We start from the raw sequence: 21,683 nt of genomic DNA on the forward strand, positions 1-21,683 counted from the left end.
AATAAAGTATTCAATCAATCAATCAAACCCATACTTACAAGTGACTGCACAGACAAACAAGCCCAAAGTCGCTTATAATAAGCGGACATGGCAACCCTGACCACTACGTCTCTGTTGGTTTTGCGCGTCCCCGGCCCTTAACGTGGTCACTCCCCCCCTTTACCACCATGCGTACGTGCGCGCTCCCGGTCCCTTCGTATCGCGTGGTGGGGATCATCCATGTTGCTGGCTGGTAGCGGTGGTGGTGTGTGAAGCTAAGGTTGTAATTTTTGACAGAGAAGCTCGTCTCGCAACGCTCGTTTTTATATGTTTTAACTCGGCATTTCTCCCACTCTGCATCTTAGACTGAAGCTCTTTTGGTCTAGGGGTGGAGTGGAGAAGCGACAGGGACGACTTTTATTCCGCGGAAACACACTTCCATCGAATTAGGTATCGAATTGCCCAGAATTTGGGGGGGTGGACGACCGTGTGTCTCGTTGAAGGAGCAAAAAAGGGGGAAATGGCCACTCAGGTGGAGCAGGCTCCTCTCCTGATCTCCAAGACGATCCACGGAGGTGGTGGCGGTGAAGAGGAGCGCTTGGATAGTAATAATAAAGGGCCGACAACGAAGAAGCAGCAGATGGGTGCCGCTAGTGTCGACGCCAAGGAAGGAGACAACACCGCCGACAACCTGGGTGGAGGTGGTGGTGGTGGAACAAAACAGGCGAAGGAGGAGAGCAACAACCAGGCGAAGAACAACAAGGACAGTCTGGACCAGCAAGGAGGTTCTGGTGGTGGTTCTTCCAACAACAAGAACAACAACAACAAGAAGGAGACGTCGGAGGATAAAAGTGGCACTACTACCAATAATAACAAAAAGGAATTTACCGAGGCCCCCCCGCCCAAGGTGAACCCGTGGACGAAGAAGATGAACAACAACGCGGTGGTGACCACCGTGGTCAGCGTGAACGGACAAGCGGCACATCATGGTTTGTACCCCCATCGTCAAAGCACGACGCCGTCGCTCGCCGAAAAAAGAGCAAGATCTGCAAACTGACATTGTCATCTTACAGATCTGATCTTTTTTTGGGCGAGCGACACCCAGCAGTACTGTTACTACTTACTACTACTGTCTTGTTGTCTCCATGTATTGCTGTACGGGGGCTAGTAGTGTGTTGGTTTATATTTAGAGTAAAGGGCCCCTTGCTATTCCTGGTTCATCTCACTGACTGGACTGACTGCCAACATGGGGCTGAATGTCCCTGTGGAAGTGGAGTTGCCATGCAAAACGTTATTACACTGTATGCAAAATGATATTATGATATCATCTTTGTGCGTCTATAATTGTGTTATAACACACAAGTTGTATTTGGAGTTCAGTCTGAACTCGGGATTCGTGCCTTGTTTTTTTTTAAGTTGTGGTCTGTCAGGGCTGGACAAGATTTGGTTACTCGTGTACCTGGTATTTTTTTAGTTAAGTTTTTTTTAACACCATGTTGCTAAAGAAGATATGTCCAAGAACAGATGTGATGATTTGTGTTGTGTTGATGGTCGGGGTGTTTTAAGCCAAGTCACCGTGGCGTGCAGTGGTCATTCTGGGGGGGTTTAAACTCAGCCAGTGAGTTCTGTACATAATGTGCAGCTGGGTCCACGTTTTTTTAAGTGCACACCGTCGATGTGTTTGCAGATCGGCGGAGATGAATTGACTACCATGGCATGCGATGCATATTGAATTAATTGAATGCATTATTGCATTCAGACACGGGTCTGCCACCATGTCCCTGTCTGGGCCTAGTCAGATGTGAAGCCCTTTAGCTTTAGCAGGACCAGACTGCCATCAGGTTTCAGGGCGATTCCCACAGTAAAGAGCCAAACTCCACAGTCCTCCCCTTTTAAGGGCTGGTGAGAATGGTGTGATGTCTCCCAGTGTCGGGTAATCGCATAAAACCCAGTAGTTATCGATCAGCATTTGTCCCTATTTGAAGTCTTAAATCCCCAGCACATTTTGTTGTGGGTCGTCACGTGTTCTCTCCACGTGTTCCCCTTGAGCCAGCTGCTTATTGGGAACATTGATGTGATCAAAAATGTTCTGCCACTGGTGATCTTATGTCGGCGTGTGTTTCCTAAATAGCAGGAAAACAAGCGAGTCTTTGATCCATGACTGTCAACAACACGCAGTGTAATGATTGTTAGCCCAGGACACAGCCTAGCTAGCGGTTAGCTAGGAAGCTAACTCGCTAACGCTAGCCAAGCCTGTGTGTGTGTGTGTGAGAGAGAGAGATCATGTGTGATTCATAATGGCTTCAGCCGCCGCATGATAATGCTACTAATGGATGTTAGCTTCCAGCTATTCCAGGATGTATGTTCAGAACTACTATTCACTTGCAAATATCAATGTTAATGTGTCGTGTCAAGGGAAGGTCAGATGCCAAAAAGACAGAAAGCCACTCCGTATGGACATGAATATATGGATGTTTGTTCACAGGGAGGAGACCTGGCTGCTGCAGCTCCCAGGGTTCCTCTCTCCTCTTGTGTGTCAAGGCAACGTGGTCCCTTGTCTCTCAGCCATGTGTTTATCACCCAGTGTGACCGTGCAAACGCTGACACATCGGCATTTGTTCCGTCCTATGTGTTTGGCGTGTCATTTTAACCGGCCACACATGATTTGGCTGTGTTTTTGTTAAGCCAGGTGTTGTGCTGCTGCGTTGGGGCTCACAGAGAGACATGGGTAAACAACGCTGCTTCGGGGCTTCTGTCGTTCTGTGAATGCTGACGACCCCTTCCCCCCACACATGCAGCACAGTGTGTACTCTATAGTCTGGATGGGTGGATGTATGGGTGCATGCACATATTGTGTATACCCCCTCCCTCACAGTGCTGTCTGCATCATTCAGCAGGCAAGCTGGACAATAGCCACAGGTTGTTGTTACAAGTATGCAGCAAAAACAGATCGTCTTTAATTGGATTTTTGAATTAATGTTATTTTAAAGTTAGTTCTTTGCTATTTCACTTGCATGGCATGGCTCAAAGCATGTGCAATTCGATCACGTTTTCCTGATGACAGAATATAATGGTATGCTGTTCTGTCGAGGCTTTGTAATCTTGTTTGCAGGTCACATTTTCGCACTGACTTGGCATTGTTCCCTTGTGTTGGGCATTATCTGAGTGTAACATAGTTGCATCTGCAGTTTTGTGGGAATTAATTACAACTAAGTCTACCTGTTTTCCTGTGTAGGTACAGTTATTCCTGCCAGAACTTGCCTTGTGTCGTTACTGTCATGTAACACCCATAGGGCTGGGCCAAAGGTTCGGCGGATTGGGATCTAAAGTCATCGAGTTCATGTTTTTTTTCATATGTTTTAATATATACCATGTGCAGAGGAGTGTTAACATAAGATCACAATGTGAAGTCTTAACAGTTTATATTTCATGACTGACGAAGCATGCATCATCTATTTGTACAAATAATATACCTCGTTACATTTGTGTGCTCCAGAACATTTTTTGCCATTTACATTGGCTTGTCCTTCATCTCAGAAGCACTGGACTGTTGCTCCTCGCAGGCCAATGTGTGCACTGTGCAGTGAGTTTTTACAACTTTACCTACATTTATTTATCTTTTTAAGTTGCAAGTACCGATGCTTGCCTGGCCTGTATCAGTACTAACAAGTGACTGTATCTGCTCTTCAGTCCCATGGTAAGGAAAGGCTCAAGGCGCGCTAACTAGTACACAAAGACTTGGCACCTTTGAGCTTGTGCTGAGCAGTTAAGAGCTTTACATGTTAGTGTGGCATTTAAGTTATTCTGATTAGATGACTACTTTTAATAGCTACAGTACTTCATGTGTTTTCACAAGTCCACAATTACATAAGTAGGTTACCCTTTTCAAAATTTGATCAGACAATTGTAAAGAGCAGATATAACAACATATGTGAGTCCCGACAAGGACACATTTAATGTTTTAAGCCTATATTTAATGTTCTGGGAATTAAGGCTGTTGCGCTTAATAGACTATTAAATCAGCCTACTTTTTTGTTTCAATGAAAAAGAAAAACTGACATAAAACTCATAAAAGTAGGCTCATATTGTTTATTTCATGAATTACTGAAATCGATGTGTGAGCATACCTCCAATTGCACATATCTTAACATTGTTTGAAAGACCCTGATATAAGGCATTTCACAATATATGACTATGAGAAACGGTGTTGTGCGACATGTAATTACCGGTATGTTTTTCTCCCGCCGACTTTTACACCATAGATTTATTTAATTATGCTTAAATGTCATTGTTGCCTCCCGATAACGCCAGGCTGGACAGACACTCCTGCTGAAGAGTAGATCACCTATCATTGTTTTAATGTCAGAGGATGTTGAGCTGTAGTTGCACCATTAAAAACAGACACTCCAGACAAGTGAACATTTTATATGGAAGTCAGGTATATATTGTAGGATGAGAAGGCTGTTAGAAAGGCTGGTTTGGGAGACACCTCATTAATGGGAAATGCTATAAAATGGTGAATAGGCATGTAATGCATAGCAGGCATAATTCAGAGGGAGTATGCTAAAGGCAAAGTGACATGCTGTGCGGCAGGGTGTCTTAAGCCAAGTAGAAGCCCAGTCAACACAATTACTTTTTTTCCCAGACACCAGCCAGAGTAGCTAGGCGTGCAAAAGTGTACTCATTTAACAAAGCAATCAAAATCACATATATATATATATTTCTTTATTATAATTTTTACATCTTGATCTGTCATTCCATGGTTATGGATATTGTTGCTAAGGTTTGCAGGTGAAGATATTAAAGAAACCTAAGCCTTTGCCATTACGCAATCATCCATTGTTTCCGATCTGACTGACTTACATTATGTATTTTGTCATTGCTCTTTGACAGACTATTGTCTAAAATGTCATGGCTACTTACATGGATGAAGGCGGATAGAAAGAAAAGATGAAGGGACATGTAAACTGTGTCAGGTGGAAGTAACTTTACAGTGTTTCCCTTCACTTCAGACTTGGAAAAGTATTTTCTTAGATGTAGCTGCAATTTTACCTCTACAGTAGAATCCTGGAATAAACAAAACAGCATCTTGGAAAAAAAAACTGCCAAGTTTGCTTTCCCTTAATTTTCAAATGGCTGTGTTATATTCAATATTATGAGTGTAATTCATTTCTGTCCAATTTGCTTTTTGAACAGGACCTTGTAGTGTAGAGAATAGTTGATCTAGGGGCAGGTGTTTGACTGTACCTGTAGTATAAGGACAGATTCTGGATCAATTCCAACACAATGGATGAGTCTCAAATCAAATTTCCAGTGAGTTGAAAGGTGACAGGTTCCTGTTAACAGTTTATGAAGTGTTTGGACTTGTATTTCTGGAATAATGTACTCTCCGCTTAGAAGGCACACTTCAATAAACACCTCTGTAGTTGAGCTGGTGATGTGATGGTCACTTGGTCAGCGGTCTAAACAATTGGACTATGTGAGAGCCTCAGCCTGCAAGGTTTTTTAGAAACAAAGGCCCCAAAGTTTTCTATTGAAACTTAGGAAGCAGTCTCGTACCAAGCTGGTCTCAAGGTCACAGATGAGATGATATGGTGATATCTGATAAATGTACTCTGTATGTAATCTGAACTTAATGTCTTATAGGGTGTTATGGACAAGAAATGTGCAATCATATTCTTACAATTTTTCCTAGACATTAGCCCTTAGTTTGTTATATGAATAGTATTACATGTATTCCAAAACACTAGCCAGTGTCATTATTTTACCAGCCAAATGTCATTTGTAGATAATAAACTAGTAAACCCAGTTTTAGGTTCCGGCCAAGACATTTCCTTTAAAGCAAACGAAGGTAGCAACAGACCTTTGTTTGTAATTTATCATAGGCTGGAAAACAAGCCACGTTTGATGGTTTACACACAATGGAGCAAATAAAGTTTACTGTTACTTACTCTGTAGCGGCCACAAACGCGCATGAATGGAATAGTTTTTCTGAGGAAATGATGCCACGTGGAGTCCAGTATGCTCAGTAGAACTACAATACATACAAAGAGGAACCGGATGTTCCACTTTGCACATAGCATAGGCCTATAGAAATAACTCTATGCCTGGAATGGTGTTTTCTAACCACATGACAGTAGCCAATAGCTTAGACAAACTTACTAGACACACTGGAGTCCAAAATATTTACCATTTAAATGGAGACTGCCTAATCTATTACAGGTACTTTAGATTGTCACCATCGTCTAGTGAGAATTGGTAAGATTTTGTCTTGTGACGTTCCGACGACATATTTTAGTGTTGAAAACACAAGAAGCTAAACTTCTTGTGAATCCCTGCGGTTTCCATGCGGGCTGCTTCTACTGATCCCAAGAACACAATCAAATTTCTCATTTTCAGTTCTAGCCATTGCAACATAGACACACAAACAACCGGCGACAGTTATCACTACTGAAGTCATTGTCAGCGTTGTACTGGCAATGATATAACAGTCACTTGTTACAAGAACGTCTCCAAAATGTGTTAAACACTTAAACCCATTGTTGTCAACACTTTGTTGACCGGGGTGTTGAGTTGCATTGTCTGTAGCCTGTTTTCAATCCACTGGATCCATTGGAAGCAGTAGGTTGTTTGCAGATCTTGGAGGAGAATGTTAACTGAGTAACTGAACATTGCATCTGACTTGTGACCAGGTCAGGTTGGTCAGGTAACACGTCAGCATTCTTAGTGCCTGGGGGCCGCCGTTCACAAACAAGTGTGAATTGAACCTTTGCAATTTCAAATTACTTTAGATACAAAGCGAGAGAGGGACATATTCATGTTCTTTGAGAGATAGCATTGTGTTTCCAAAATGTAGTAGTTTGTTTTTTATCAGGAATTAAAAAAACAAACTAGCCTTTTCCTGAAGTGATTTCTGATGTTTTAGGAGTGCTAGGCTCTGACAAATTACTCACACAGAAGACGCATATAAATGTAGAATAGAATTATAGAAATGATTAACACCAGGCTTAAAATTACTTTTTTAGGCCCTAATATACGTTGAGCGGGGCCCCCATCTATCCATGGCCCTCTCCTTAGAGCCCAAGTGGTTAATTAAAGAATTGCGTACATCTCTGTGCTATGATAAAACTATGGATGTACACACTCACTGAACTATTTGTAGTTTTGGAGCGGCCTGACCGCATTCACTTATATAGGTTGGGATTCACAGAGCAGGGGTAGTCTCAATGTGTCTCTCTATTTCAGAGTCAGCATTCATCTTCAAACCTGTGTGTCGGTTTCCCCTTTGTTATTCGGGTGGAGCAATGTCCCCTGTTGAGCGGGACTGGAGACAATGACTGCCTACCAAGATTTTCTACGAGGTGTCAGGACCCCATAGGGGTCACAGACCTAGGAGTGCTAATGTGTGAAAGACTAAAGTGGGATCACTCTTGCATTGCAAGATTACCTCAGTGAGTCCATAGACTTGTGTGAATCCAGCCAGAATTAGATTAACAAGATGCTTTTTTGATCATTCCAGGATTTCTTTAGAGGTAATATTGCAGCTACATCTAAGAAAATAAGAAAAACATCAACTTTGAGATATTACAATATTTATGGACCAAACATCATTATTACATTTATGCCTATATTGTCATTTAAATATATAATTCAACAATATACTCCTATATTAACAATACATTTATTATTTTCTGAAGTCACACTTTTGATAGCTCAAAGGTGTGACTTCGCTGATAGCTCTCTGCTATCAGACAGAGAGCTTTACAATTTGTGCCTCTCATTCATCCATTCTTAGCAGCAGAGCTGCTATGCAAGGCGCTGACCTGCTCATCATGGGCAGGAAGAGCCGGGGAATCGAACCACCAACCCTGCGGTTAGTGGGGAGACCCACTCTACCTCCCGAGCCACAGCCTGAAAGGAAAACAACAGTGAGATAGAGTGGAGATTATATTGGTGGTGGTGAGTCATTATTAGCCATCAGCCCTTGCCAGAATCTTCTGTCGGTCTGTTTTAAATGAGCTCATCTCTCAGAGCTGTGAGGGTGAATAGAAGCAGTGGTGATGTTTTGGAGCTGAGAGTGCTTCTGTTCTACTTGTTTTTTGACCCACAAAGTTAATTGAGTCCTTTTAAACGATACAGTGTTCATGTGTTTGTGCTCCCAGTCCTTCCATTTCTCAGTGTTTGCGTTGAGGAGACCTTCCGTTTTTGCACAGCTTTTGTGTACATTTAAAAAGAATAATGTTTTAATGAGTTGAATACTAATTTTTCTTGTGTGTATCCATGTGTGTATGTCATATTTCGTTATGCCAATAAAATCAAAGCCTGCTCTGCTTCTGTTTCATGCAGAAATACATACAACAAAGAAAGGCAAAATTGCGCATGTGGGCGTGCATATAATAATGGCCTTTCATGCCATGGAAAGATGCTTTTGGGGGGTTGGTTTTGAAAGTGGTCTATCCAAGATGGACCCAGTGACACAAAAGTGGCCTGTCCTCCCCTGCCCCTCTCTCCCTGACCCACATATAACACACCCATCATTACCCACACAGACCCAGCGTTTTAGGTGGGTCTGTAGCTGCTTTATCTGTTGAAGAGTCGTGTCTGGACTCTGTGATATGGAAGCATGCTTACGAAGACTCTGCTCCTTAGAGGGGAGTGTAGGCTAGTGCAGAGGGCGTGTGTGGTGTATTGTGCATCCTCCCCAGTAATCTGTCTAGTCAAATGGAACTTTTGTTTACAGTACAATAAATAAAGAACTTTTGCACACGTGAAAATAATTAGTTGTTGGCTGATGTCCAAGAACAAAAATTTAACATGTTGTAAAGGGAAAGAGTTCCGCAAACTGCCGTAGCTTGCAAACTTACGAATTTTGATCTAATGCGACGAAGGACTGTGAGCGTGACCCAAACGTTGCAGAAAATGTGGGACATATGCGAGCTACCAGAAGTTACCGCAGTGCGAGGGACTCCGTCACTCACTCAGTGCAACGCACCAAGCACACCAAAAAAGCATCCGCACACACGCTACAGTTGGACGTGTGGTTACCCAGACGTCCCATGCCCAAAAACAAAAAAAATGTAGACGTGTGTGTATGTGTGTGAGAGCAGAGTGTCCGCGCGTGACCAATGAAAATGACAGCATTCATTAACATGAAGCGAAAAAAGCGTCCGTGCTCTTATGCTTGAGCGCCTGGTGGATTTCAAGTGCAACAAAGGACATTGAAGGGTGGCCATAGCTGAATGGGTAGAGAGCCCCCCTCTTGGAAGCAGAAGGTCTCACGTTCGAGTCCCGGCCCCAACAATGTGTCAAGTTGTCCCTGAGCAAGACACTTAAGCCCTAATTGCCCCCCGCACCCTCCGTTCTAAAACTTTGGGGGGAAAAAAGCTCACAACAGGTTTTGAACTTGTAGTTCTTTTTGAAAATGTCATGATGTTGTTGATAACATTAGCTGCATAATTACGATGTAAAAAAGTCAAATAATGGCCGATATATGTGTGTGGCTCTGGCTTGTGAAGTCGATTGGATCTCCAGAACTGGCCCACTTCGACCAGCCACACATTCAAAACGGTGGCCACGTCCTCCCGAAGGGCTACCTCACTAGTTAAGCAAATGACTGTGATCTAGTTAACAAGGATCTGTCGCTTTAAGAACAGCGCTGACAGCTGTGACGTTGTGTTAGTGACGTACCAGGAAACAACCCAGAGTTTGTATTAGCCACAGTCCATGTGACAGAGAATCAGTGCAGACAGCGGAGCTCTGTCTAATTGTGTGGAAAGAGTGGACAGCTTTCCTGTCTCGTTTATACGTGAGATGGCAGCACCAACAACGCCCCAAAATCATTGATAAGAAGTGCACTTGGATTTGAAGTGAATGAAAAAGCCAAGGCGAGCCAATAAGTGGCTTGGCATTGCTGTGGAGTGTTTGGCGAAGGAAGGCACAGTTGGTGGGTCCTGTTGACTGGTTAATTCCTTTTTGTCCATGATATAAATACAGATTGATGGAAAGTCTCCACAGTAGTAATATATATATATATATATATATATATATATATACATACATCACCATCATATGTCCCAAGACTTTAAACTAGTTTTAACACACACCGACTGCACCAGCAAGTTATATGCAATCACTATATAACTAAGTCACAAATGTAATTTTATGCAGAGATTTGTCCATTGCTCAAGTGATGCTTCATACATACTGTATACATACAGCACTGTAACTCTTTTGTTAAACATTACTATTCAATAAGCCATAACCTAGTCCAAGGGTCTGTGTCCACAGAATGCTGGGTTTTTTGGTTGAACTTTTGAAATCACGACCAGTTCTTAGTGAGACGCCTCCACTCAATGTTGACCGCTTGTGGGTGTGTTGTTCCAACCTTCTGCATAAGAATGTGACATTGATGAGCAGTGCTCCTCTCCAAAAGTTTAACTATTTTCTACTTGGTCTTGGTGTTATCGAAACAAAAAGCTTGGTATATTGACATGCGTGCAACTGGCCAATGACCATAAGCGTATACTAGATTTAGGTAAAACCAGGAAGTCTGCTGCTGTCATTTAGGTTCCTAAAGCAGAGGGAAATTGTTGGTATGTAGCTGTTAGGATTTTAATTATTTTGTTTAGATTTGTATATACATTTGCATTTGGAATGAATGCTGGATGATTTGAAAGATTATACAGCGAGTTTGAAATGAGAACAGGATGATATAAACATTCACTAATTGCAACAAACATTCTGTATGGGGCAGGACAATAGTGTACAAATCTAACTGACTGGCTGATTCCATGTTATGCAGAAAAGAAAAGACAATCCAAGTGATAGTGGGTTGTCTGCCAGAGTGTTTGGATTCATTGTAGACCGCCCACAGCATATTACAATATAGTGTTTAAAGCCAATGTTTCAGTAAGGCAATTCCAACTGCTAGACACAGTTGGCACGTTTGTTTGGTTAAGCATTCACGTGGGCTAGTTTTGGATAAATAAGTGTGCATGTTCAGTGTCTGAGCATCTGTAATGGAACTGTAAATGTAAATTGGAGCCAGACCTATATATCGGTCATCATTTGACTTTTTTGGCGACATTATACAGCTGATGAGTCCCAATTAAAATCTGGCGATGGGTGTGCTTTAATGTAAATAGTTTGTATTTCAACACTGATGCAGCAGAATGGCCTGCTGGTAATTAAATAACTTACTATGCCTTGAAACGAGTGTACCTGTCCTAGAACAGAACACTGCAATGCTCACCTGGTCCTGGAATGCAGTAAAAAGAGCTGACCATTCTGGTGAGGGGAAATGTATCTCTTTGACTGCACCACAGAAAAGCATTGCCAAGAAAATCTTTTGTAAAGTTTCACTGTATACTTGTCAGTTGCTCCAAATTTAACCACTTAAGCACTGTTTTATATTTCATTGTACACAGTGGCGTATACAGAGCTTGTCTAATGGCTGGGCCTGGACAAATATGGGTGGGTGACTATCAGCAATTGAAATAAATATGTTGTATGAATTGTAATATATATAATTCTCTGTAATATACCTGCATCAGTTGCATATGTGGATATCTTATAGTTTTGTGCTGTTATTTGTATAGTACAAAGTAATAATCCATTTAACCTGCAGCTGTAAATTCAGTGCATTCATACATTAATCCATCTGGCGCTCGGGTGGCGCAGTGGTTAAGTATCTTCCCACCACCGCTGAGTCTAGGGGTTCGAATCCACCGTGGTGCATCCGGTTTTGTCGAGCGCCTATACGGACACAATTGGCTCGTTTTCGGGAAGGGAAGCCGGGTGGGCAGGTTAATATTTGTCACTCCACTCTTACGGGCTGGGGCGTCACCTGTCAGCGGGGAGTGTTGGGCGGGAGGAGTACAACGGAGGTGCTACATCCTCCCTTTGGGGGCTTTTCACTGGCAGGTGAGCCAGTAGGATTCAACAGCTGTGACAACACACAGAAATGTGTGTGGGGGAGGACAATGGCACATCAATTGGCACAACGACTAAATTGGGGAGAAAAGGGGTCAAAAAAAGAGATGTATATGTATGTGTCTCAATCAGCCTGCGTGTCATCCAAACTTTAATGTCCTGCATGGTTGGACTGCTTCAGAAAGTCTGAAGCTATGCCTCTAATATGTCCCCATCCCAAAATGATTTCTTATGTTTGGCGAGAATGTGACACGCATGGCGCTGCAGTGGTCACGTTTACTGTCTCTTAGCATCAATTGAACTTTAAAAGTAGCCTAGTAGTAACAGGTCACAAACTGGAACATGGATATGTAGCCAGGCCAGCGCCATTCCTTTGTTAATTCACACAGTGCCACTCGGCAGCTTTTGTCAGACTACAGAATTATTGTTTTTGGTTGACTTACGGACTGAGGGGATCTGTTCTACACCAGGCGCGAGGCTACCGTGCCTCATAGGGTGAGGATAGGGGAAAGCTGTAAATCTAGGTGGGCCTAGATTCAATTGGTCAATTCCATAGTTCCGCCCCTGGTCGCATGACAATGTTCTGCAGTGAAAATGGCTGATCTACAAGCTCACAACATGTTACAATGCGCCACGTTGGGACCTTGTAAATCTGCTATTCTTCATATTTTTTACTTCACTTTTTTGCCTATTATGACATGCCCAAAATAGGGACGTGTGTGGAGGCTCAGACTATGCACAGGGACACCTCCCTCTCCCTTGCTGGCCTGGACCCTGCTGTCTGTGCCTCGACATGAGGTGATGTCACTAGAGCAGTCATGTGACTCCAGTCAGACACTTGGAGGTGTGTGTGTGTGTGTGTGGGGGGGGGGGGGGTGGCTGTGGCAGGCAGTCTGCCGGCATGTGCTCTCTGACTAGCATTTCCTCCATATTTGGTTCTAGCAGACTGTGCTGCTGTGTTTCTGAGATGATCGAAGTCTCTCGACTGTCAGCTTGGAAGAAGGGCTGTGACTAAATTATTTTCTTAGCGATTATTCTATCGATTAGTATTTTGATTAATTAAATAATTGAGAAGCGTGTTTTTTATGATTTTAAATTTTATAGAACGTCTATTACAGGAAACAACAAAATCTTATGCTGATCAGCACGGGTTCATAGGCAGGGATCAGACGAATAGAATACAATAAAATGACCCGCACACAGTCTACACTTGCACAATGACAACTTTATTTAGGCAACGTTTCAGTCAATAGAAATATCGAAATGACGATGGCGATTTTTATCATTTCAATAAATAACAAAATAAGCATAAACTAACTGCTTCACCTGAAGAATGTTGGTGTAATTAAGAGATTCGATTGGGGGTATATGTTATATATACAAAGATTTACAAATATAAGAGCGTCGAAAAGGGTTCATACACAATGACATTACTTCATTTGTTCTTGTTCTATTTATTATTATTAATTATTTTTGCCATTATGCTTGATGTAAATTTGGTTTTCAGTGATGTTTTGGTTCATTTAGCTTTCTTTCTGGCTCTGCAAGAATTTGACTTACATCTCAGTCCAAAACAGCCACAATAATGCTTGCTTCAGGGAGTTGTAACGCTGACATTTTACCAGCATGGTTCTAAAGTTACATTAAACACTAACTACTCAGACGATTGGAAAGGAAGCAAATATGAAAGTTGGCATGAACATTTTCTAATGAGGGACATTTTGATGAACCATGGTGCGGGACAGGAAATGGACTTAAGGGTACATTGACCACAGTGGCTCATGATTTCCAGTTTCAGCAGCCACTAACTGACTCACCGAACAGCTAGATTTTAGATCATTTTGGGATTAACTGGTATAAGTGACTGGCAGTGTAGGAAAAACAGCCAGATGCAGTCAAAATTCACCACGGAATGGGAGATGGTAGTTTCATAGCTTTAACATGGTGTTTATTTAAGACCTTGTGCCTACGTGGCACAAGGTTTATTTATAGCTTAACAACCCAAACCCTCTGTTTTGAACAGGTTTTTCAGAGAAACACTGGAACACCCATGGGAATTTGCTTCTGAACTGCACCTGAGGGGTGTGTGTGTGTGTGTGCGTGTGTGTGTGTGAGTGAGACATTAGAGTAGAGAGCTTGAGTCAGTCCGATGAGCCAGATTGAGATTGTGTATATTCTTTGTGCAATTTACAATTTCCCACTAAGATATGTTGGCGAGATGCCAATAAATAAACTTTTTTTTTTTTTTTAAATAATAAATAAACTTAAATTGAATATAGAGAGGGAGATCTAGTCTGTGGTTAATGTGGATTGGCTGGAAGGCTGGGGGCGGTGCGCCTTGTTGGCTAATGGTAGCCTCAGGCAGCCGGCAAGCTGCAACAACTGACTGACTGCTGGGAGGTAGGGAGGGAATGGGAATTATGTTTAGATGGGGTGATGGGGGGGGGGGGGGGGGGGGTTTGAGTGGATAAGAGATTATCATGAGAGAAGGATCACTAGTCAGTAGTCACAGTACTGAATTACAAATTGATCAAGATGGGTGGGTGGGGTTAGTGATTAGGTTAGAATGTTAGCATGAGGGAACAAGGGCAGACACAGCCCATTCCCCAAGAAGTGTCACTGCCCAGGGGACCAACCAGCGTGCCGACGCCTTGTACCTCGTGGTTCAGAGTTTATCTCTGCTAGTATAGTCGTAAAATGCAGCGGACACTTGTTCTCAATTATGCTCTCTCTTACTCTCATTCTTCGAACTCCCTTTCTTCTTATCATCTTTCTGTATCTCTCAAGTCTCTTCTGTCTGGCTACGCAAGACTATAAGCAGACAGCAGAACGACGGAGGATCGGAGATCTCTGTCTAGTGTACTGATACTGGTGACATCTATTTTCAGCGAATGGGCTAAAATTGTGTGGAAACAATTCGGAAATGTACAAACAAACTGCATTGCGGAACCAATGCAAATACTTTAGGCCAGGCTTTGATATGGGAAAGGTGATAGGAATTTGAATTCAAAGCAGTAGGCGTAGCGTTGTAAACGTTAGTTCTCACTGCTGTTGAAGCCCCTACAGTAGATTTTGATTTACCAAAAACACTCACTCACTCACTTTCCATGTAAGCCTTCCACTTTGGACACACACACACACGCACGCACGCACGCACGCACGCACGCACGCACGCACGCACGCACGCACGCACGCACGCACGCACGCACGCACGCACGCACGCACGCACGCACGCACGCACGCACGCACGCACGCACGCACGCACGCACGCACGCACGCACGCACACACACACACACACACACACACACACACACACACACACACACACACACACACACACACACACACACACACACACACACACACACACACACACACACACACACACACACACACACACACACACACATTCACACACACACACCCACCTGACCTCTACTTGAGTTTATGAGAAGGTAACAATCCTATCACTCAATGCATCCATACAAGCAGCCTTAGTTAATGCCTGGCCTGTCACTTTTACCTGTCCCGGCAGACAATTCACTCTGAGGAAGTGGATAATTGTCGGAAAAGCTACTTGCTACTTGGGAGACCAATGTTTAGAATTGAAGGTGTATATGTAGGATTTCACAATACCATTTCACAAAACAAAACTGTTTACGGATTCATTCCATGCCTTTCATGTTTCATCCAATTCAGACCGTGGATTTGATACATTACTTCTACGGAACAATCAGTAGTTAATCACTTTTCATTGTCGGAGGCGTTTTGAAATACTGAGCTATGTTAAGAAAATCAAAATGGGGTTATGTCTGGCTGAAAGATTATTTAATATAATGTATGCTCAATATAAATCAAATGATAAACCCGTATTTAGATCTCTTGTTAAGAAAATCTCTTAAATGCTGTTATTTATATTGATAGATTCACTGTCAGGTCCAATAATAAATTAGAACTCCCATTGCTTTAGCATTCTTAGAAATGGCAACCTATGGACTGATTTCTGGCAACCACTCCGGTTGTATTTGAGCCAATCGGCGGGATAAGAAGTACAGTAGTAATAGCATTATAGTTGTAATAATAGTAGTAATCCCATACCAAGTAATTCACTTGGAAGTTAAGCGTAGGAAAACCTCCAAATGGCTCATTATTAATTATTATCATTATTTCTGGCTACAGTTTTCCTGAGCCATTGGTTTTCTAAATGTGCTGCACATTACAAGAGCCAATGGCTGCCAAAGCCTTATTATTCTGCACTGCACTGAGGCCTATTGACTTGGCTTGACTGCCTGGCCAGCAACAGCTTGCAGTTTGACAAGTGTGGATGGTTCCGGGCCTCTCTCAGCTGGCCTTTTAAACAGTCATCTGACTTGCACTGACCAACGCCATGAGCACTTTGAGTCACGACAAGACAGGCCTGAGGCAGAGGAGCTCATAGTGAAGCACTGCTCATGCTGATGGGTCATTCACAGCAGCTGTCAGCTGAGTGCTGACATCCTAACCAAAGCCACCGCTGTCCACTTCAATGCTGTGTGTCCAGGGCAGGAAACATTCAGGCCATGCTTGGCCACTGTGATGACGGACTCAAAAGTCTGATGAGACCAAGAGTATTTTCTGGTCCCCGGCAGGGGAGGGGAAGTTGCTTTTACAACTTCACCCAGTTCAACAGCAAACGTCAATCTCACAACTCGTCGACATGCGTTGAGATTGTAGATCGGCTGTTTTCGGCAAAGAGATTTGTCATAGAAGGGAGAAAAAGCGGTCCAAGTACAGAGCTGACTTCGGTCAACTGAGTGTTCAGTTACCAATTATGGAGGGTTTAAGTGGTTAAAGTTTGCACTCTTGTTGTAGCTTGTTGAAGTTATACTCTTGAAGTTAGTTGTTTCAGATTAGAGACACAGACAGATGTAATGAAAATCACAGATCCTTTTGATTTGATAGTGTGGTAATTTGGCAACATGAACCTTATTCACGTTGCCAAATTTTTGCTGAGCTTTTGATATATTTTCGCCAAAGCCCGAGGCCGGCCTAGAATATTTAATGTTACTGACTGAATAATTGTTTGACTTACTCCTCCTCATTGTTCAAACGTGCAACACACCCGATGTGCTGTTACCACATTTTTGCTTTCATTTAGACACAAGTCCAGCGTTGTCTCTCGACTGTGTGACCCCTGTTTGGTCTTAGACCAGTCTTGATGCTGATGTCCAAATGTTCTTCTAACTGTACTCTGAAGGTCCTTTTAGAACACGTAGAGTTCATAATCAGCGCCGCTGATAGTACACTATTTTTGGCACCGTTTGAAGATTTGGAGGTATTTGTCTTGGTAGTTAATGTGTAAGCTGTTTTCCAGTAGTGGAGCACATAATGTACAGCGTCAGAAGGATGACTCTGTCGAACAGCAGAGTCTCCCACTAACAATGTGCATCTTGCTGGGAAAGGTTTGTGTTAAAACAAGACCATTTTTTTGAAACTTTTGAAATATAGTTGAGTTCCCAACAAAGAGATAGGATTCCCTAGAGTGCTTCCCATGCAGTTTTATCACAATGCTCAGTCCACAGTGTCATAGCATTGTCACCATACGTACACAAACCATTTTTGGTGTTTCGCCTTTGTTTTACTCTAGTTAAATTTAATGTGTATAGATTATTAATTATAAACACCTGACAGAATAAAACTATGAATCGGTTACGAGAGACTACATATTTTTGTACAATATCGTATCATTTCAAACAAAGTCAATGTTTTACTATATATTTTTTTCTTTTCCAACTTGAGCTGTGTTCACACTCAGCCTGTCGAATTTGTTCGGCGAGATGACAGAAGAGTGAGGCGTCGGTAGGCTGTTCACGTCCACCAATAGGGGCTCACAAGTTACACGGACGGAATTTGGAACGTTGGCACTGTCGCCAGCTGTCCCCCACATTGATAATGTCAAGATGTGTTCACATTTAACTTCTGTGACGGACAATATATAAGGGCAATCCTACGCTCTTACGGAAAGGTCAAGAGGTCATTTTGTGAGGAACACTGACAGCCATTGGCACACGTTGCACACACTTCCACACCTGCATGTGCACATTTGCACCTGTGGTTCCGCTTTCAGTGTTTGTTCTTTCTTATTTTGCTGCCAAGTTTGTCATTTTTAACCACTTAAGCCCTATATACTTCATACAACAGATAGCAGATTTAAAAATAGCAGATCTACACGCTCACAACGCAGTGCGATGTGACATGTGGTGAGCTTACAGATGGCTTATTTCCGCTGAAACTTTGTTCAAATGTTTTGAAAATCTTTGCCTAGGAGGGCACGGTGGCGCAGTCGGTAGCGCTGTCGCCTCACAGCTAGAAGGTCCTGGGTTTGATTCCCGCCGGGGGGCGCTGGGGGCGTGTCTTCTCCTCCGCGTCATCAGCGCCCATACCCTAGGTGGGGTTGGCGAAAGGGCCCACTCTGTGTGGAGTTTGCATGTTCTCCCCGTGTCTCTCAGGGTAGTTAATACCCTCACAAAAACATGTAGTAATCCTGGTCACTATAACGCCTCCCCCATGACAGCCGGGGCGCCTGATGGAGGGGAAGGGAACTGGTTGGACTAACGTGTTCCTTCCACGCGCTAAGTCCAACCAGGGAAACTCCCCCCTGTCAGGTGACAAGAAGGTCAGTTGGCTCTCATCCATTGAAGGAGGCATGAGCTCGGCCCTGGCCTCCCTAGGCTGGTGAGGGGAGTGTAGTGCCCTGGATCACTTAGAAAATTGGCACCGGGTGAAAAATAAGGGTTACAAAATCGTGGGATAAAAAAAAGATCTCCCTAAAGTCCTTAAGACTTTAGGGTGGTCCGTCATGTTGGGACGGTGATATGATTTGTTTTCAAAGCATTGGGTGTGGGTTTGCCAGGGGCCGTTCTCAATGTTTTTCTTGCCCCTACACTGAATTCAGATTTCCCTAGATGTATCATATCAGTAGGCAGAGACCTCTGATGGTCTGACTAATGCAAGACTAGGTTGAAAGGTTTTGGCAGAGGCTACTGTAAGTTAACAAACATCATCACTTCATGTATTTTGCTCTGTACTGTGTTGCATTGCATTGACCAATCATCAAAAGCAATGTGCGTGCAAAAGTGTTGTTTGTTTGTTACTTTTATGGGGTCATAGTAACCCACATGAACTTGGGATTCCTTCTTCATCTTGTTTTAAGTGATGAGGCTTGGTGACACGTTTATTTGACTACTTTAGAGGGACTGGAAAGGCACTCGAGAGTCAAAGCACACAACAAACATTTTTAGCCTCACTAGTGGTGGGGCTGGCCTGTCTGTCCACCACTTTACTTCCAAACAAGATATTTGGACAACTCTTGGCTGGATCGTTCTTTAACTTGAGGTTGAACAATTCAACACCGTTTTGAAACATGCCTCGTCATGGACCATAAGTAGCATTGTATAGGCTATTTGTAGGTGAACAGTTTGGGCATTTGTTTTGTTCATGCTTAAGTATTTATACTAAGCTGTTAAGAGTGAATAAATACGGTACAAAGAATTCTTATTGATTCCTTGGCTTAACTACTTGAGCACAAAGCTGCCATCCAGTAGCCTGGCTCCAGCCCCTGAATCGCTAGCCTCTCATTCAGGGTCTGGTGACGCTGTCGAAGGCGGGGTTTTCTCAGTTAGAAATCTAACCGGCGGCCGGGCCCAATTGAGATCGGGATAATCCAGTATGAACCAATCTTCAAAGAGTCCCACTTTGGCCACGCCCCCATCTCAAAAAAACGGTTGCACTGAGAGGGCTTTCAGACTGAATAATGGATGTTAGATCTTTCTAAATTTAGCTTGATTGCTTAATTGGTGTTACATCTTAACCCATGTGCAGAAACAAGTTGTGAAAATTAATGCATTCATACTGTTTTTTACAGCGTGGCTCTGCACTGCTGTGTGTGTGTGTGTGTGTGTGTGTGTGTGTGTGTGTCCAGCGCTAATCTTGCAAACCACTGGACCGATCAATGCCAAATGTCCTGCTGCACAATGCAGTGCACAATGCCAGTAGGCCAACTAAATACCTCCACATATGCTTTACATATTTTAAATTATTTAAAGGTAGGGTAAGTGATATTTTTGGGTTAAAACAAAAAGTGTTTTGTTAAAAGGTTAAAGCACTATATTCTGATAGTAATCATTGCTATGGAGTGTTTGTTCAGTAACAGGAGTCTCCATGTCTCTCCAGCTCTTTAATAAACAGAAAATACATTTTCCGGTAGGTGTCAAAATCTCAGCCATCAGGAGAAAGTACCCATTTTTAAGCTTCATTTTTATAGTGTTCCAGTTCCAATTTTGCCTGCTCATTTCTTAGTGTCATCACTTCCAATTTCACTTGTTTAATCTATATCCTGATTGAATTCTCTATCCTAATTGGATAACATTGGAAATGAAACTGAAACGAAAATGCATTTTCTGTTTTATAAAGAGCTTGAGAAACAAGAGGACTCCTTTTACTGAACAAACACTCTATAGCAATGAGTACTATCAGAATATAGAGCTATTTAACACTTATTTTAACCAAAGAAAATCACTTACCCTACCTTTAACTTTCACTTTATAGTGATAGTCAGAGGGTCTCAGATTGAGCTGAAACCTTAACCAAATGTTTAGTCTTACATCATCATAGTAGTATGTCACTGACGTCATAGATCACTGACAGGAAGTCATAGATGACTGACATCACAGGCTGGCTACATGAAGTCTGAGATCTACATTATAGCCACGCCTTTTCCATGTGATAAGAGATTCTGTGTGTGTGTGTTTATTACTAAATGACAGACAGTTGAGTTCAGAGTATATAAATGAAGTATATGCCACATCTCCTGACTTTAGAGAAAATGTGTTCTGTTGATTGATTGCAAGCAACAGGGATTTGTGTGCCCACCGCCTCTGCCAGTGAGCCCTTGAGCAAGGCAGGGGCACAACATCCTGTGTTGTAACAAAATAACCACTGATGAAAGGCACATACAGTATATATGGGGTGCTGTGCATTCCATCAAACGTTCACTGTTAGCAACACCGTTCAAACATAGACAAAAATAATAACAATCAACATAATGTAATACATGTTTTGACTTGTGTTTAGATCCGTGATGATATTAAGTGCCATATAACGGCACGTCCAAATAGGGAAGCCAGGTTGAAGGTGGTTAAGTGTCTCATGCTATCTGAAGCTTTTTTCCTGTGTTGCTTGACTTACTATTGCTTCTCTTTCCTTCATAAGATTTTTGCATTTTGGAGGTCTATCTACGGTATATGATGTGTGGAATCACTTCTAAGCATTTGCGAATGCTTGTTGGAGTTTTTGTTAATGAAAAGCATCCTGAGGACAACTTGGTGATTGTTATCTATTTAAGCAACAGACAGACTGTTGTTTAAATCAAATCAAAACTGCAAGTGAGTGCTAGCCATTATTAACTCTTTTGACTTTTGGTATTTTACCTGTGGCTAGAAGCACCCTTATACTTCTCGGGAGTACAAGAGCATGTCTGATCTCGCTTATATAAACTGAACTATCTGTAAGCTAAGCACTTCTGATCATTTTACTGGAACTAACAGTAAAATTCCACACTGAGTGTGCATAATGCAGCTTTGATATCTGCCATCATAATACCTTTGTCTTCCACACTTGGGGTACAGAAAATTATTCATATTTATGGTGTGAGAATCACAGAACTCAAAAACTCCTCCCAATTTTGCAAAGAGGAAACTCTTTTAGCACACATATCTTTTTACTCAAGAGCTCT

General features: G+C 42.5%; 1 protein-coding gene across 4 annotated transcripts in view; it reads left to right on the forward strand.

Moving 5' to 3' along the window:
* Window positions 1-206: 206 nt before the first annotated feature.
* larp1 (La ribonucleoprotein 1, translational regulator) overlaps window positions 207-21,683 on the forward strand; it is a 64,869-nt gene continuing 43,392 nt past the window's right edge. For all 4 annotated transcript variants that reach the window (XM_084074932.1, XM_084074933.1, XM_084074930.1 and 1 more), the window contains exon 1: window positions 207-968. In XM_084074932.1, coding sequence (XP_083931058.1) covers window positions 500-968 — 469 coding nt within the window. In that variant the 5' untranslated portion in view covers window positions 207-499. The remainder of the gene's footprint in view (window positions 969-21,683) is intronic.

This window comes from Gymnoscopelus microlampas, assembly GCF_963454915.1.
Source record: "Gymnoscopelus microlampas genome assembly, chromosome: 12".
NCBI classification, from domain to species: domain Eukaryota; kingdom Metazoa; phylum Chordata; class Actinopteri; order Myctophiformes; family Myctophidae; genus Gymnoscopelus; species Gymnoscopelus microlampas.